General features: G+C 44.8%; 1 protein-coding gene across 3 annotated transcripts in view; it reads left to right on the forward strand.

The window, feature by feature from the left end:
* MTRES1 (mitochondrial transcription rescue factor 1) overlaps positions 1-14,385 on the forward strand; it is a 47,503-nt gene extending 33,118 nt beyond the window's left edge. The window contains exons 1-4 of one of the 3 annotated variants that reach the window (XM_030882933.3): positions 4,627-4,966; positions 7,296-7,777; positions 9,415-9,487; positions 13,488-14,383. In XM_030882933.3, coding sequence (XP_030738793.1) covers positions 7,308-7,777; positions 9,415-9,487; positions 13,488-13,667 — 723 coding nt within the window. In that variant the 5' untranslated portion in view covers positions 4,627-4,966; positions 7,296-7,307 and the 3' untranslated portion in view covers positions 13,668-14,383. Of the gene's footprint in view, positions 1-4,626; positions 4,967-7,295; positions 7,778-9,414; positions 9,488-13,487 lie in introns of those variants that run through there. The other 2 variants (XM_060283752.2, XM_060283753.2) reach the window with 2 other exon arrangements.
* The last annotated feature ends 4,596 nt before the right edge of the window (positions 14,386-18,981 follow it).

Here is an 18,981-nt window from a genome sequence, read left to right on the forward strand (position 1 = left end):
ATTAGTTGCTCTGCAGCATGTGGGATTTTCCTGGACCAGGCCTCGAACCTGTGTCCCCTGCATTGGCAGGCGTATTCTTAACCACTGTGCCACCAGGGAAGTCCCAAGAGCATCCTTAATGTACTAAAATTGCTAGCATAGATATTGTCATAAACACATCGACGCACATTGTTTCTCGAGGGTAAGATGAGCTCACAGATCCCTGAGCCATGGACCACCTGACCAGAGAATCATAAACCAGAGACATCCTGACTCTCAGAACTATAATTTAAGAAATGTCACAGAGGGAATTCCCTGGCAGTTCAGTGGTTAGGACTTGGCGCTTTCACTGCCGTGACTTGGGTTCAATCCCTGGTTGGGGAACTGAGATCTCACAAGGCTTGCGGCATGGCCAAAAGAAAAAATAGTCACAGAGATGTCACAAGATGATTAACCCCAACTTCTTTGTTCTTTCCCTTTAAAACATCCCAAACTCAAAAACCAAATTGGAGTGTATCTGAGGCTTGTCTCCCACTCCCTTGCTTGGTGCCCTGCAATAAACACTGTATTTTCCTTCATCACAACCTGGTGTCAGTAGATTGGCTTTGCTGCACTTCAGGCAAGCGGACTCAAGTTTCGTTTGGTAACATAGAAACCTAATGTTGAGTGAAAGCACAAGTCATAAACATATAGTATGTTGATGACATATAGCCATCATATGTGTGACATTTAGTATGACACAATTTATGTAAATTTTAAGAACAAAACTTGCCAATACATTGTTTAGAGAAACACATGCATGTGACTTTTTAATTTAAAAAAAATTTTTTTAATTTTTTATTTTTTTGGCCACACCACAGGCTTGTGGGATCTTACTACCCTGACTAGGGATTGAACCCGGGCCGCCTGCAGTGGAAGCACAGAGTCTTAACCACTAGACCACCAGGGAATTCCCTAAAAAACTATTGTTAAAGAAAGCAAAGGCATCATAGACCCAGATCAGAAGCATGGGTACTATGGCCACTACACTGCACAACCCCAGGGGTGCCATCTCCACTGCAGTTAATTTGAATGGCGCTGCAGATGAGTATGAGTGAGTTCCTAGAGTTATGCACACCCATACGTGGTGGTACTGGCATTTACCTTCGGGACAGGCAAAAGGAAAAGACAACTATTACAAAGAAAAGTGGGCAAAGGATATAAACTGGCAAATAAAAGAAGAGAAACCTGAAGAGCCATCGAATATGTAAAAAGATATTCAATCTCACTACCAATCAGGGAAAGTTTACAAATTAAAACAAGGTACCATTTTTCATCCATGAGACTGATAATACTTAAAAATCTGATAACATGAACTATTAAGAAGAATGGGGGGGGGGGCTTCCCTGGTGGCACAGTGGTTAAGAATCCGCCTGCCAATGCAGGGGACATGGGTTCGAGCCCTGGTCCGGGAAGATCCCACATGCTGCAGAGCAACTAAGGCCATGCACCACAACTACTGAGCCCGTGTGCCACAACTACTGCAGCCCACAAGCCTAGAGAGCGTGCTCCACAGCAAGAGAAGCCACCGCAGTGAGAAGCCCGCGCACCATAACGAAGAGTAGCCCCCACTCGCCGCAACTAGAGAAAGCCCACGTGCAGCAACAAAGACCCAACACAGCCAAAAATGAATGAATGAATGAATGAAGAATGGGGAAAAATATTATGTGCATGAGCTTGTGCAAATGTAAATTAGTAAAATTAGGCCATTTTTTAGTAAGATTGAAGAAAATATAATTATTTTTGGGCTCAGAGATTCCTATTCTTTTTTTTCTTTTTAAAAATATTTATTTATTTATTTATTTTGGCTGCACCAGGTCTTAGTTGCGGCACATGGGGTCTTAGTTGCAGCATGCACGCGGGACCTAGTTTCCCGACCAGGAATCGAACCCAGGTTCCCTGCATTGGGAGCTCGAAGTCTTACCCACTGGACCACCAGGGAAGTCCCCAGAGATTCCTATTCTAAGTAAACACCCTAGAGAAAGTTTCAAAGGATGATACCTCCATAAGTAAATTGCTGCAATGTTTGAAAGAAACTTTAGGAAGGAAACAACTGGGAATAATTTATATATGAATTGTATAAAGGAGCCAAAATATATGTATAAACATGGAAAGAATCTCAAAAATAAAGTGGACTGAAAAAAGTATCACTACATTATTTCTATTAAATTTTTAAAATTTTAAATATATCTTAGCTATATATGACATAATCAGAACTCGTTAACATGTTGTGTTTGTGTGCTGGCAGGAATGATATGGAAGAGTGAGAAAGATTCAGGAAGGAGGAGACTCTAAAGAGTAAACTCCTTGAGAAGGTGAGAGAGGGTGGGGGTCAGAGTGGAGGGAGGGGGCTTTGGAACTGATCACGCTTAAAATATCTTTCTTTGGTGATTAGCTAACCTTGAGGTTTGTGATCAGTGAGGCAGTGGAAAGAACTTTCTTCTCCAGGTAATTTTTCTTCATTTAAACAAGGAAACAAATAAATAAGTAGTAAATTGTAAGAGAAAATAAAATAAAATAAAGCCTATAACAATGTTGAGAGTATGGAAAGGCTGCTCCTCCTGCATTAAAATATAACGTTAAAGTCACCTACAGGCCCCAATGAAAAGTGCTCTGATTTACTCATCACTTTATGTAAAATTAAATATTTGAGCTAAATTAAAAGCTGGAGCCCAGGGACTTCCCTGGTGGCGCAGTGGTTAAGAATCTGCCTGCCAATGCAGGGGACACAGGTTCGAGCCCTGGTCTGGGAAGATCCCACATGCTGCGGAGCAACGAAGCCCGTGCACCACAGCTACTGAGTCTACGCTCTAGAGCCCGCAAGCCACAACTACTTAGCCCACGAGCCACAACTACTGAAGCCCGCGCACCTAGAGCCCATGCTCTGCAACAAGAGAAGCCACTGCAATGAGAAGCCCACGCACCGCAACGAAGTGTAGCCCCCGTTCGCCGCAACTAGAGAAAGCCTGCACGTGGCAACGAAGACCCAAAGCAGCCAAAAATAAAAATAAATAAAATTAAAAATTTAGTAAAAAAAAAAGATAGCTGTTAAAAATGGGCAGAAGAACTGAACAGACATTTTTCCAAAGAGGAAACGCATATGGCCAACAGACACATGCAAATATACTCGACATCATGAATCATCAGAGATATGCAAATTAAAATCACAATGAGAGCCGCAAGAGGGAGGAGATATGGGGATATATGTATATGTATAACTGATTCACTTTGTTATAAAGCAGAAACTAACACACCATTGTAAAGCAATTATACTCCAATAAAGATGTTAAAAAAAAAAAAACCCACAATGAGATATTACCTCAGACCTGTCAGAATGACTATCATCAAAAAGAACACAAATAACAAATGTTAGCAAGGACTGGAGAAGAGGGAACACTTGTACACTGTTGGTGGGAATGTAAATTGATGCAGCCACTGTGGAAAACTATATGGAGGTTTCTCAAAAAACTATAAATAGAACTACCATATGACCCTGCAATTCTACTCCTGGGTATATTTCCGAAAAAACGCAAAAACACTAATTTGAAAAGATAACGTGTACCCCAATGTTCACAGCAACAGTATTCACAGTTGTCAAGATAGGGAAGCAACCTAAGTGTCCAACTTGGAGGATGGACTTGGAGGGCATTATTCTAAGTGAAATAAGTAAGACAGAGAAAGACAAATATTGTATGATATCATTTACATATGGAATCTAAAAAACACACCAGCTAGTGACTATAACAAAAAAGAAGCTGACTCACAGATGTAGAGAACAAACTAGCTGCTACCAGTGGGGAGAGGAAAGAAGAAGGGTCAATATAGAGATAGGGGATTAAGAGGTACAAACTATTAGGTATAAAATAAGCTACAAGGATATATTATACAAAATGGGAATATAGCAAACATGGAGTATAACTTTTAAAAATTGTGACTCACTATATTGTACACCTGTAATTTATATAATATTATACATCAACTATACTTCAATGAAAAATAAATTACTTAATAATTTATTTATTTTATTTTTGGCTGCATTGGGTCTTCGTTGCTGCCTGCAGGCTTTCTCCAGCTGTGGCGAGCAGGGGCTACTCCGTTGCGGTGCGTGGGCTTCTCATTGTGGTGGCTCCTCTTGTGGAGGACAGGCTCTAGGCACGTGGGCTCAGTAGTTGCGGCACACGGACTCAGTAGTTGTGGCACACGGGCTTAGTTGCTCTGCGGCTTGTGGAATCTTCCCCAAGCAGGGATCAAACCCTTGTCCCCTCACTGGCAGGCAGATTCTTAACCACTGTGCCACTAGGGAAGTCCCACTTAATTAATTAAAAAGAAAAGCTTTCTTCAACAATGTGGAATCAATCACTCAGCGTGCGCTTCCCGCTCAGCTCAGAGCTGGCCCTGTCCTCTCTCAGCAGCCCTCCTGGCGCAGTCCTCCGAGGCGCGGCTTCCAGCAGGGGTCGCTGTGCCGCTGCCATCGCCGCCGTGCCAGGGCGCACCACCCAGCCTGCTCTCACCGCGCCGGCGCCGGCGGAAGGGGAGGGGCAAGGGCAGGGCGGGGTGTGGAGTCCGGCGCTCGGCGAAGCCATAGGGTGGGGGGGCGGGGCGGGGAGGGGGGAGAGGCGGTGACGTACAGGTAACTGCGCCCCTGCCCGGCGTGCGGTGGCCCCTGTTCGCTCCCGTTTCTGTTGCAAGCACATGGGAAATACGGGCAGGGCGAGCTCCAGTCCCCCTCCCGCGCTCCTGCCAGGTCTCCGCGTGAGTCTCTGGCGTCCTGCCTCAGCCGGGCCAGCTCGGGACGCCCCGTGGATCCGGGAATTCTTAGGGGCCTTGCGAACCCGGCGGGCCGAGGCCGTCTTGCCCTGGGCCCGGCCGTTCCTGTTGGCTGCAGACGCAGACCGCGAGCTCGAGGACTCTGGTGTCCAGTTTCCCTTGACCTTGAGGACCCGGGAAGGTGCGCAGCCCGACGGGGGTAGGGAGGGAGCGAGGGGAACATGACCTTGTCTCAGCACTTGGTCAGCCTCTTTGGTCTCCAAAAGAAGAGAAGATTTTTGCTTGCAGTTGAACTAAAAGCAGTTAAATCAGGTTTTCCATACGGAGTAGTTAATAGGCCTAGGAACATGGAGGGATTTCAAATGTCCCGCAGGTCAAGGACAGCGTTGCCTCTACATTCCAGTCGTTGCTTTTCTTACAGCCTTCGGTTAGTTCACCGATTTTATGTCTCTCCTGAAGATTTCACTCTAAACCTTCAGGCCTCCTTCCGTGATACTCCCCTTACATCCACGCCGTCGCCAAAGAAATCTTTTAAAAAGCACTCCTATCAGATCACTTCCCTACATAAGGTCTTGCTATAGTTCTCATGCGTTCTGGGTAAGTCCAAGCTTTGATAGGGAAGGCCCTTGGAGATCTAGCCTCTTACCCATCAGCCCAGCCCCATCATTGTTCTTCATTCTAATGCACCGTTTTTTTGACCTACTTTCACAGTATTTAATTAAGCACTTACCATGTGTCAGGCACTATTCTGGGCACTTGGGATTGAGCAGTAAATTATATAACATAGCAGATAAGTGCTATTGCAAAAGAAAGTAGAACGGGGCAAGGGGAGATTTGGAGGACAAGACACCTGTTAAATGGAGTTGGAATGAGTAGACCTCATTGAGGTGAAGGTGATTTGTCCATGCAGTTATCTGGGCTAAGAGTGTTCTGGGCAGCTGGAACAAAGGATCTACCCAGAAGTGTGCCTGTTGTGTATGAGGATCCTCAGGAAGGAGCTGAGTGAGCATGGGTGAGAGAGGCAGGAGATGAGGTCAGAGCGGAAATGAAGGGGATAGATCACACAGGGACTGTAGGCCAAGGGAGGGATTTTGCTTTTCTCTGTGCTTTTATAAGGTTGTGAGGGAAGGAGTGACATGATATAAATTACTTTTTAAAAGACTCACTCTGACTGCTCTATGGAGAACACACTGTAATGGAGCCTTTGTAGTAATCCTGGTGATAGATGGTGGCCTGAATCTGTGGTAACAGTGGGAATGGTGAGAAGTCATGGGATACTGGACATGTTTTGGAGATAAGCCACATGATTTCCTGACATTATGGATCTGAGTACGGGGGAAAGAGAAGAGTCAAGAGTGACTGGAAGCCTTGGTTCTCAGGAACTAGAAGGGTGGAGTTACCATTAACTGAGATGGGGAAGGCCACAGGTAGAGCAGATTTGGGCTTAGAGATATATCAGGAGTTTGTTTCTGGGCCAATTAAGTTTGAGGTGCCTGTTATGCACCCAAATGGAGATGTCGAATAGGCAGTTGGATATTTTGTCAGGGTTCCCAAGACCACCCCTAGGTTCATTGATTTCACTAGGAAGACTCAACAGGACTCAGCTGTGGGTCATGGCTATGATTTACTACAGCAAAAGGATACAACATGCAAGGTAGAAGATGCATGGGGCAAAGTCTGGAGGGAACCAGGTGCAGTCTTCCAAGAGTCCTCCCAGTGGAGCACACAGGACATGTGGCATGTCAGCACCTCTGCCTCAGGAAACAATTACCTAGTTTGTGGGTCTCCAGGCCCCTTCTTTCTCTGCTAGCTACTGCCTCTGTTAAACAGTGGGAAGAAGATGTGAAAGGAGGTGAAATGCAGATCTGTACAGTTTGCTCATTCCTAGCTCTGATTTGCTGGAGTTGGAGATTGAAATAAAGTTTAGAGACTCACTGGCTTTCATGAAGTCATGATCTGGTATCTTCTGCAAAGTCAATATTGTAAGGATGTAATGTATGTCAGTAAATAGTCCTTCTTGTCCTGAGATTTTCCTTTTTAAAATAAATCATTGAGGGAGTTCCCTGGTGGCCTAGTGGTTAGGATTTCTGCTGTGGCCTGGGTTTAATCCCTGGTGGGGGAACTGAGATCCCCGCAAGCTGCATGGCACAGCCAAAAAAGAAAAAAAAGAAAAAAAAATCATTGAGAACTATTGTTAATATTTTTCAGTAGCAGTCAGTACCCAAGCTAATTTGGGGGAGTGAGAAGAGTAGAACCAGTGTTTTCATACGTATTAGTATCTAATTCAACCTTCACGACCACCCTGTGAGGTCAGCACGTTAATTACAGCCGGAAGACTCACCTAGTACAGTGTGCATGGCCCTTGGTACATGTGGACCAACATGGCCTTTTGTAGGAGGAAGCATAAGTACAGTACTAGATGTAAAGTGTTCATGGTGTGTATGGTTTATGTTGTAAGAATGCCAGGATAGCACACTTGGGAAGTAAAACTGAATTATTGTCTGTTTCAGGTCGTATGAGCCATGGCTATGACTAGCATCAGATTGCCCAGCAGCGTTTTAAGAAAGCCAGATGCCTGGATTGGGCTCTGCGGAGCGCTACGAGGGACACCTTCACATAAACACTGTGCTTCCTGGAATCGATACTTATATTTGTCTAATACCAAGTTAAATGCTTCAAATTATAAAACATTTTTCCATAACATTTTCTCACTGAGACTCTCAGGGCTTTTAATATCTCAAGAATATATTTTCCCATTTTCCATAAGACTCAAAAGTAATGTAAGCTCTAAAAAATCCACTAAAAAGACTCTGCAAAAAGTGGAAGATGAAGGGGACTCTGATGAAGAGAGTGAGCATCATGAGATGAGTGAGCAGGAAGAGGAGCCAGAGGACGACCCCAGTGCGGTCAGAGACCATAAGGACCTGGACAAAGTAGTGCAGTCTTTCCGATATGATGTTATCCTGAAGACAGGCCTAGATATCGGGAGAAAGTAAGTATATGCGTTTTAATACAAAATCGCTTGTCCGCTTGTTGGTTATTTTAAAGCAGCATTACCAATTACATGGCTTATATTATGGTGAAGAGTAACCATAGATGTGAAAGGATCTTATAGGTAATCTGTTCCAATTATTTCATTCTATAGATGAGAAAACTAATTCCCAAAGAAGTCAAGTGACTGCCTGCAAGTCCCACATGGCATATTTCCTTGATTCTAAGACACAATCAACTTTGTAAGATGAACCATTGATGTAAAAACAGCTTCTTGGGGAAAAAAGGAATCACCATGTTAGATGTATATAGCAAGCATAGAATGCACCTTCTCACTGTAGCGTTTCACAAACGCTACAGTGAGAAGGTACCTCTTAGAATCAACAGAAGCAGTATAACATAGTGGTTAAGACTGCAGGCTTTGTAGCCAGACTACTGGGGTTTCAGTCCTGGGTTGTGTGTGACCTTGGACAAGTTACTTAAAATCTCTGTGCAGTTTCCTCATCTGTAAAATGGGGGTAATAGAACCAGCTTTAGAAGGTGGTGGCTAGGATTAAATGAGTCTGTCTATCTACCTAAAGCATTTATAACAGTGTGTGGCACATAGTGGGTACTCGGTATGTTAGCTATGATGATGAAAATACTACGTGTGTTCATATATAGTGCATAGAGACACTAAGTGTAACTTTCAAGATTTCTTTAATATTCTCATTCCTTCTCTGCTAGACTAATTGTATAAGAATAGTGATCCTCATTGTTCATTCATTCCTTTAGCAATCATTGTGTGCATACTGCATGCAAGATAAGAACTGTGGTATGAATAATAAATTAAGAAAGATTCCCTTGTGTAATTTGTATCTTTATGTCCTGATTTAAAGGCATAGTTCAGTTTTTAACTCTGAACCCACAGGCACCCTGGTCGGGACTTGAATGTTCTCTGAAATCTGGCAGGCTCACGAGGGGCCTCTCCCTCTCTCACAGTAGTAACTGCTGCTGTTCTTATTAGGAGAACCCCAGATGTCAGTCGCCTGGAGTCAGAGCACTAAAATGAAAGGGCACTCGTTTTTGTCTGTATCCTGCCCTGGTCTGGTTGTCCCAGTGATCAAATTCAGAGAGATCAGCAGCTGCTGGATTGGCACTTCCCCATCCTCAGTGCAGATTAGCAGAGGGTTTCTCAATAGCCTCACCATACATGGGGTGCCTGGTTTTTCTCACAGCACGTGAAGGGAAGGGAGTGCCCACTCATTATGGCTGTCGTGAATCACAGGCGCTACCACCTCTAAGGTGACTGCTGTAGGGGGAGTCACGTGGAGAGCACCGGGCCCATCCTGAATGCGCTAGATGCGGGTTCCAGCCCCCTTGGAAACCCCAGCAGGGCGCTGGTTACCTGCCTGCTAGCGCTAGCAGGCCTTTGCAGCAGCCAGCGTGTACTCGGCAGTGCCCTTTGGTCTCCCTGTTTAGATGTATATGGAAGAAGTTGACTTTCACTTTCCCAGCACCCAGAATGGAGATTTTCTGGGGAGGCCAGTCACTGTCAGGATAAGCATTACAAACAGCTGGTACTTTTCTCAAAATTATATAATTGTTTTGAATATATTTCTATTTTAAAGCACTTTGATTTTTTTCTTCTTTTTTTAGCAAAGTGGAAGATGCATTCTACAAAGGTGAACTCAGGCTGAACGGGGAAAAATTATGGAAGAAAAGCAGAACGGTGAGTTTTGTTGTTTTTTTGGCTGTGTTGGGTCTTCATTGCTGCGCGCGGGCTTTCTCTAGTTGCAGTGAGCGGGGGCTACTCTTAGTAGAGGTGCGTGGGCGTCTCATTGTGTTGGCTTCTCTTTGCGGAGCACGGGCTCTAGGTGCGCAGGCTTCAGTAGCTGTGGCCCGTGGGCTCAGTAGTTGTGGCGCATGGGCTTAGTTGCTCTGCGGCGTGTGGGATCTTCCCAGATCAGGGCTCGAACCCGTGTCCCCTGCATTGGCAGGCGGATTCTTAACCACTGTGCCCCCAGAAAAGCCCACAGTGAGATATTATGACAGCCAGATATTTTTGTCTGTTGTTCTTCCAGTACTCAGTTAATGCCTCCCCCAGTTTCCCCCGGGGCTCCTTCTTTGGGGCATCAGTGGCTCCTCGTGTATGTCTGTCTTGCCCCCTCTAAGGTCTCCCTCAGGCCTGGTCACATAGCTTCAGTTACACAGACCACTTGCTCTTTGCAGCCATAATGACTTTGAGATGAAGCTTTCCCTTTCTTTAAAAAATTTTAAGACAAGTCACTATCAGAACTGGCAAAAATCTATTAAACTTCTAAGTCATTAATATTAGGCCCGTGAAATCATAATAGTCAGGCTAAATCCATGTAGAGGTTTCTTTGGCCTGCTGTTACCTGAGCAGATGTGCAGTTCTGTTCAGCTCAGCAGTAGCCCCCAACCCCCAGTACCTGCTGGATACACTGCTCTGTGTGCAGGGCAGCCATCAAAAAGAAGGTTTCATACTTCCTGACAGCTCCATATCAGTACTATTGTTAAGTGAAAGAATCACCCACAAGTGTTATAAGAAAATGTATTTCTAGTATCCAGTGTTATAATAAATGATATATATATTCTTTTAAAAATGAATTTTTGTAAAAAGTTACATATATACATATATAGAATTAAAATATTAATACTACTAGTATTTATCTTTGAGTGGGGCACTGTGGGTTATATGTTCTTCATGCATTTTATTTTCTGAATTTTTTACGAGTATGTTTCACTTTTGTAATTGGAAAATATAATGATAGTAAACGTTAACAAAACAATTTTAAAAAGTATATGACAGAGACCCTTAAAAAGTTTGGAAGACACAGACCTATGAGGCATTGGCAGACATAATCTAACTCTTAGTCAGTGTCCAGGGAATAAATGTTCCAGGGAAGTTAGACACACTTTTGAAGGTTGTTTTTATTTTAGCTTCTTTCGTATTTCAAACACTCCTGGGATTGGAGGACCTGAGCTGCATCCTGTACCCCTGGGACATGGGAGGGTGTGAGCCATTGGCCACGGACCTGGGTGAGCACTGAGGCTGTCTTCAGTCTCTGCTCCCCAGACTCAGAGTGGTTCTTGTAGCTGAGTGGACAGGAGAGGGGATCCCCAGTGCTTGTCTTGGCCGCCAAGTCACAAGGCCCAGATCCCTCTGATGGCACCTGACCTGACAGGTTCAGACTGCAGGTGTCAGTCCTTGCTCAGTGAGCTGTAGGAAATCAAGCACTCCAGACATGCACCTGGAGATCAGGTCCTTCTTGTCCCTTAATTGCTTTTTCCTGCTTGTAGCCCAACCCCCTTCTCACCAGCCACAGTGTTCCAAAGACAAGATCTGTTCTTGGTGCACAGTGTCTCTGCCAGGGCCTCATTTACAGACACCATAAATCTATTTTTCTCCCTGTGCTTTGAGATATTGTTAACTACAGTCTAATTGCTGCTTCTTCATTCTGCCTTGGGTGTTCTGTTGTCTTGGCTGCCTTCCAGATTTCTCCTGAGGGTCAGCAAAGGAAGGGGCCAGCATTAACACTCGGCTGCCTTGTTACTAGGAGGCCTGGTAGCCATAGTAACTGCAGCTAAGGGGAGATTGGAAATGTAGATGCTTGGAACAGCCCCTAATTCCAGCCAGTTTTGCTTTGTGCCTACTGTGCCGTCTCCCACGGTAGAAGGGACAGGGCTTTGCAGGGAATGAGGAACACCTCCCCTTCCGTGGCCTGCTCCGTGGGGCCTGAGCCTGGCTGCTGGCTGAAGGGTCAGGCGCCTGTCTGATGCTGCAGCTCTAACCCTGGCTGCCTGCAGCTGAGCAGAGCTTTTCTGTGAGTTGCACACCAGATGGGGCCCAGAGTACTGTGGGTGCTGGGTAACTGTTGACCTAAATAGAGGGTGTATGGAGCCCAAATATGGGACTGAAGCCTTCCTAACCTCACCTCTCCCTGGGATTCACCGGGTAAAGGAGAAACATTGCTTCCCTATTCTCTGCCCTAGAAGAAAGCCACCAGAACGATCCACTCTCCTCTTAAGGGGCAGACATCACACATAGTATATCCACGAAAGGATACATGAGAAGGGTTGCCTTTTTCTCTGTATACCCTTTTATACCTTTTTTTTACGTATTGTATCATGTGCTTATATTACTTATTAAAAAATGAATTTTAATGACACAAAGTTATGCCAAAAAAGGTAAAGCAGAGTTCCCAAGCCGTGTATTTCTGAACATTGATTTTAAATGTCTACACAGTTTGGGCAAATGGTCATTTAAAAAATAAAAATTGAATCCAGCAGAACTTCAGGAGGACTGACCGCCCCTCCCCGCAACTCCCCACTCCCCCCTCTGCCCAGCCCAGATGATGCCTTCAAACCCACAAGGAGAAGTGGTCTTCATGCCTCGCTGTGGTTTGAGTCTCTGCTTCTCAGCCCAGAGGGGAGAGTTAATGGTTTAAAATTAGCCCCTGTGAGTTTTACATCCTGCTGCCTGGATTGACCAGTGTGGCATCATGGTGAGCAGGCATGCATTCCCACGTTGTAGACTTAGTATTGGGCCTACGGAAGCCTTGAGTGGGTGGCTTGCCCTAGTGAGGTACAGATATCCCAACAGCGTGAAGTTAGACTGCCTCAGGGCATTCATCGACAAATGAGGCAAACATAAGCATTTGGCACCATTCTCCTTAAACAGAAGCCCCCAAGTAGGCTTTTGAATGGGTACCTGTGCCCACTTAGAGTCCATGGCCCACACATGGAGGTCTGTCCCTGTCCTTCTGTCCATCGCTTCACCACTGCCCCTATCCTTGGCTTGGAAGCGGTGGTGAATGGTCTGAGACGGCCTCTGGTCATCCTGGCTTGTGTTCTAGTAGAAGCATGTGGCACCTGGGTCAGTTTATCCCCTTCCTGAGTTGCTGGGCAGATCCCCTGGGATCCTGAGCTGCCAGGACCAGGTGTCTCATGGGCTGTTTGCACCGTGGCAGCACTGATGTGACTGCCCCCAGGGCATGTCCTGCACTCGCTCAACCCAAAGCTCCCATCTGGACAAAAAATGGGTTTCACCTCAGCCCTTTTAACCCAAGTCAGCATCCAGCTCGACCCTCTTTTCTGTGGCATTCCATCCTTGTGCGTTGAGTCCTGTCTCCTTGATGATGTGGCATCACTGGCGCTAGCCAATGCTGGAAAGCAGTTTATTTACTTCGATTTCTTTAGGAGATGCAGCTGACCGTTGTTCCACTGTGACAGATTTCCAACAAATTGTGCCCTGTCCCCAATGATGTAGCTTAACTGTGTTGAAATCAGTGAAAGTGTTACACTGAAAATTGTCTTCTCAGTGCATGTAGTAATTACTGTGCTCATAATCTCTAAGGTTGTGCCCCGCTTCATCTTTTGCCACTGTTACAAAATAAATGCTTCCATTCAAGTGTTTCCTGAAGTCATGCAATAGACAAAACTGAAGCCACACAGGCCCTGTCCACGAGCAGCCAGTTGTCTCAGCCTGAAGGAGGGACACTGGCCCCTACTGAGCCACATGGTTCTGAGGCATCTGCCCGGAGAGGGGGGGCCCTCTCACCTGGAAGCACTAGGGAGAAGTGACCATTACAGAGGAGTCACCTGTGCCCTGGGTGGTGGTCGCCCAGTGAAAACTCAAAGGAGAGATGTTTGCATTGGCCGAGTTTCCCAAAATGTAATGAAGGTTCTGTTTTCTTTTTAATTTTCAGGTGAAAGTGGGAGATACATTGGATCTTCTAATTGGAGAGGATAGAGAAGCAGAAACAGAGACAGTGATGAGGATTCTCCTGAAAAAAGTGTTTGAAGAGAAGACCAGCAGTGAGAAATACAGAGTGGTGTTGCGGCGGTGGAAGCAGTTAAAATTGCCTAAAAAAAGTGCGCTCAAGTAAACGGGCTGCTTTTTAGCCATAAAGCTGCTTTCTAGTGCTGGGGGAAGGGGCCAGGTTAAAAGGAGGACGTTTTCATTAAAATAAGGTTCTCCTACCATTTGTGGAATCTCCTGAGCCAATTCTGTGGAAGTCAGCATTCGTATCGCGGCTCCTATAGACGCTTCCCTTGGCCTGGATTTCCCTCCCAGGCTTGATTTGTCCACAGTTTGACCTCGTGAGCATGAGTGAGACATGTGCTGAATGAACTAAGCCCAGAGAGGGTGTTCATGACCAGCCTGCTGTTTCCCACGTTAACTACCTCAGGAGGCAGTGCAAAATAAATTGGCCTTGTTCTTAGTGTCATTTCAGTTTTATCCCTGTCAACCAGCTTCCCTGGGTTCAGGCTTCTTAAGGCAAAACCAAGCCAAGTCAAGGTCCCCTTTATCTCCTTAGGGGAGCAGCACTGGGAGACCCCTTTATCCACTGGCCTTTCTGAATTACCAACATGTTGGCCTTAGTTCCCTTCAGTTTGTCTCCAGAAGTCTGGATAGTAAAGTTGTTCCAACTGATTCCAAATGGGCTAGTTAGGGCCCATTTAAAATTAATTGTTTAGGGCATGGGGTTGATAGACTAAGGCAGCTGGAGGCCTTTTGTATGGCATGCAAATTAGGAATGGCTTTGACATATTTATTTTTATTTTTTTTGTGGTACGTGGGCCTCTCACCGCTGTAGCCTCTCCCGCTGCGGAGCACAGGCTCCGGACGCGCAGGCTCAGTGGCCATGGCTCACGGGCCCAGCCGCTCTGCGGCATGCGGTATCTTCCCAGACTGGGGCACGAACCTGTGTCCCCTGCATCGGCAGGCGGACTCTCAACCACTGTGCCACCAGGGAAGCCCGGCTTTTACATTTTTAAAGGGTTGTTTTAAAAAAAGAGAAAGGAACATATGGCAGAGACCTTATGTAGCCCACGAAGCATAAAATATTTACATTGACCTACAGAAAGAAAGTGATGACCCTCCCTGATTTAAGCGATGGTTTACTTTTCAGGTGAAAGTAGAAAATACACAGATTTTATCAGTAAAGAGAATAAAGAATCAGAGACTAATTATTCTAATTCTCAAGAAAGTGTTATAAAAGGGACTAAAACAATAGAGTAGTAATAGAAAGGACACACACATAATACACATCATCTAAGAAAAGGGCATCTGCATAAATAAATTGGTTTGTAGATTCCCAGGAGCAGTGTGCTAGCACTGGAAGGGTTGGCTCAAATAGACTTATTAGACTCTGTTGTGTCATAAAGACCGACTATGTCTGGGTCCTTTTATTTGCCCTCCAGGAATTCTTGAGAATTCAGGTTAACTGATACAGAAGGGAAACTTCTGTAGCCCCAAACAGTGAGATGTTTGGTCACATGAGTCTGGAAGTCTTACCAGCTCAGATTTCAGAGGAACTCAGGAAAATTGATTTTTATTTGAAAGCTTAAATCAGGTCTCAGGAAGCAATAATATATACTGTGCAGTGTAACAGAAGGAATTTTTCTATTTTACCACTTGTTAATTAGGCTTTTACATCAGTGAAAATAGTATAATTAATTTCAACACGAGTTAATTATGAGTTTTAATTTAGGAGATTATAGTAATGATGATGCTTTTTCTCATTTTCTTCACCTCTCTGTGCCTTTCTATCGCTCCTTCCCTGCCACCCTCTCTCCCTCCCTTCTCTTGATTGCTCTTTGGAAAGTAATAGAAAGCCAACTAAGTCTTGCATGGTGAGGGGCAGTATGACCTAGTGATATATGTCAGGGGTCCTAGTTTTTAGGCCCTATCTTGCCCTTAGCAAGTTTGGTTACCTTGGTTATATTCTGGCCTTAACCTCTCTGAGCTTCAGCTTCTTCACTGGTCAGGAAGGGATCAGGATACTAATTTCCTTACCTTGTTGAGTTCAGTCTTCAGAAGAGTTAAAATGTGTTGTGTGAGGCAAGATGAGTTGATAGTAGCTAGAAAGCAGGAAGGCCCATTTGAAAGGCTGTTGGAAGCTCTGTTGGTAATTAAGTACCTCACCTTAGCTGGTGGGATTTGACCCATTACAGGCTTCTCTGTTTTTAAAAATCAAAATAAGCAAAAAGACGTCTGATGGTGGAGAATGTTGGTTTGGTCATACCACATGGCAAAAACTGATTTCTCATAGTTGTCTACAGCACAAGGGATTTAGAACATATTTATGAAACAGCAGAAACAAAAGCAATTCATAAAGATTTATGGAACTCTTGCAGCTCACTCTATGATAGCTGCTTTATAAATGCCATCCTGGCAAGGCCTCCTCAGTGAACATGTGACCAACATGATGAAAAACTTAAAAGATTTGGATGTTTCTAACTCAGTGCTTCTCAACCTGGCATGATTTTACCCCCCTGGGGACATTTGGCAATGTCTGGAGATATTTTTGTCTGTCACAACTGAGGGGGAGGGGGTGGGATGGGCGTCAAATGGGTAGAGACAGGTGACGCTGCTAAACATCCTACAGTGTACAGATAGTCCCCACAACACAGAATGATCAGACCTTACATGTCAGTGCTACTGAGGCTGAGATGCCCTGCTCTAATGGGGTGACAAGAATTCTTTTTTTCAATAGGTCTGGCTTTCACAGCAATCAGACAAAAAAGAAATAAAAGATATCCACATCGGAAGGGAAGAGGTAAAACTGTTATTATATGCAGATGACATGATACTCTCTATACAGAATACCCTGAGACTTCACACAAAAACTATTAGAACTGATAAATGAATTCAACAAGATAGCAGGATACAAGACTAATATACAGAAACCTGTTGCATTTCTTTACACTAACAAATATCAGAAAGTTAAAAAAAAAAATCTCGTTTAAAATCACTTCAAAAGGAAAACAAAAACACGCAGTGGTTGAGAGTCCGCCTGCTGATGCAGGGAACACGGGTTCGTGCCCCGTTCTGGGAAGATCCCATATGCCGCGGAGCGGCTGGGCCTGTGAGCCATGGCCGCTGAGCCTGTGCGTCCGGAGCCTGTGCTCCGCAACGGAAGAGGCCACAACAGTGAGAGGCCCGCATACCGCAAAAAAAAACCCACCAAAAAACAAACAAAAAAACCCACAAAAAAACCCCAAATACCTAGGGGCTTCCCTGGTGGCGCAGTGGTTAAGAATCCGCCTGCCAGTGCAGGGGACACGGGTTTGAGGCCTGGTCCGGGAAGATCCCACATGCTGCAGAGCAACTAAGCCTGTGAGCCACAACTCCCGAGCCTGTGCTCTAGAGCCCACGAGGCACAAGTACTGAAGCCTGCGTGCCTAGAGCCTGTGCTCCACAGCAAGAGAGGCCACCACAGTGAGAAGCCCGTGCACCACAACAAAGAGTAGCCCCCACTTGCCGCAACTAGAGAAAGTCTGCGCACAGCAATGAAGACCCAACGCAGCCAAAAATAAATAAAATTAAAAAACAAAAAACCACAAATACCTAGGAATAAACCTAACCAAAGAGATTAAAGACTTATACGCTGAGAACTATAACACATTGGTAAAGGAAATTGAAGATGATTCAAGGAAATGAAAAGATATCCCATGTTCTTGGATTGGAAGGATTAATATTGTTAAATTAATATTGTTAAAATGGCCATACTACCCAAAGCAATCTACAGATTGAATGCAATCCATATCAAATTACCCATGACATTTTTCACAGAACTAGGACAAATAATCCTAAAATTTATGTAGAACTACAAAAGCAATCCTGAGGAAAAAGAATGAAGCTGAAGGCATAATCCTTACTTCAGACAGTACTAGAAACTTACAGTAATCAAAACAGTGTGGTATTGGCACAAAAACACATATAGATCAATGTACAGAATAGAGAGCCTAGAAATAAACACACACTTATGGTCAGTCTTAAACAAAAGAGGCAAGAATATACGATGGAGAAAAGACAGTCTCTTCGGCAAGTGGTGTTGGGAAAGTTGGATAGCCGCATGTAAATCAATGAAGTTAGGACACACCCTCACACCATACACAAAAATAAACTTGGAATGGCTTAAAAATACAAGACATGACACCATAAAACTCCTGGAAGGTAACATAGGCAAAACATTCTTTGACATAAGTCATACCAACGTTTTCTTAGGTCAGTTTACCAAGGCTATAGAAATAAAAGCAGGGGCTTCCCTGGTGGCGCAGTGGTTAAGAATCCGCCTGCCAATACAGGGGACATGGGTTCGAGCCCTGGTCCGGGAAGATCCCACATGCTGTGGAGCAACTAAGCCCGTGTGCCACAGCTACTGAAGCCTGTGCGCCTGGAGCCTGTGCTCCGCAACAAGAGAAGCCACTGCAATGAGAAGCCCTTGGCAACTAGAGAAAGCCCGTGCACAGCCACGGAAGACCTGACGCAGCCAATAAATAAATAAAATTATTTAAAAAAAAATAAAAGCAAAAATAAATGGGGCCTAATCAAACTTATAAGGGTTTTTTAAAATATATATTTATTTATTTATTTGGCTGCGCTGGCTCTTTGCTGCTGCATGCGGGATCTTCGTTGAGGTGTGCAGGATCTTTAGTTGCAGCATGTGGACTCTTAGTTGCAGCATGTGGGATCTATTTCCCTGACCAGGGATCGAACCCAGGCCCCCTGCATTGGGAGTGTGGAGTCTTAGCCACTGGACCACCAGGGAAGCCCCCAAACTTTTTTAAAAAATTAATTAATTTATTTTTGGCTGCATTGGGTCTTTGTTGCTGCACGCAGGCTTTCTCTAGTTGCAGCGAGTAGGGGCTACTCTTTGATGTGGTGTGTGGGCTTCTTATTGCGGTGGCTTCTCTTGTTGTGGAACATGGGCTCTAGGCACGTGGGTTTCAGTAGTTGTGGCATGCGGGCTCTAGAGCGCAGGCTCAGTGGTTGTGGCGCATGGGCTCAGTTGCTCTGCGGCATGTGGAATCTTCCTGGACCAGGGTTCAAACCCGTGTCCCCTGCATTGGCAGGCAGATTCTTAACCACTGCGCCACCAGGGAAGTCCGGGAAGTCCCCAAACTTACAAGCTTTTGCACAACAAAGGAAACCATAAACAAAAAAGGAAAAGACAACCTACGGACTGGGAGAAAATATTTGTAAATGATGTGACCAACAAGGGCTTAATTTCCAAAATATACAAACAGCTCATACAACTCAATAACAAAAACCAAACATGCAATCAAAAAATGAGCAGACCTAAATAGACATTTCTCCAAAGAAGACGTACAGATGGCCAACAGGCACGTGAAAAGATGCTCAACATCGCTAATTATAGAAATGTGAATCAAAACTACAGTGAGGTACCACCT

The sequence above is a fragment of the Globicephala melas genome, chromosome 14 (genome assembly GCF_963455315.2).
Source record: "Globicephala melas chromosome 14, mGloMel1.2, whole genome shotgun sequence".
Lineage (NCBI taxonomy): Eukaryota > Metazoa > Chordata > Mammalia > Artiodactyla > Delphinidae > Globicephala > Globicephala melas.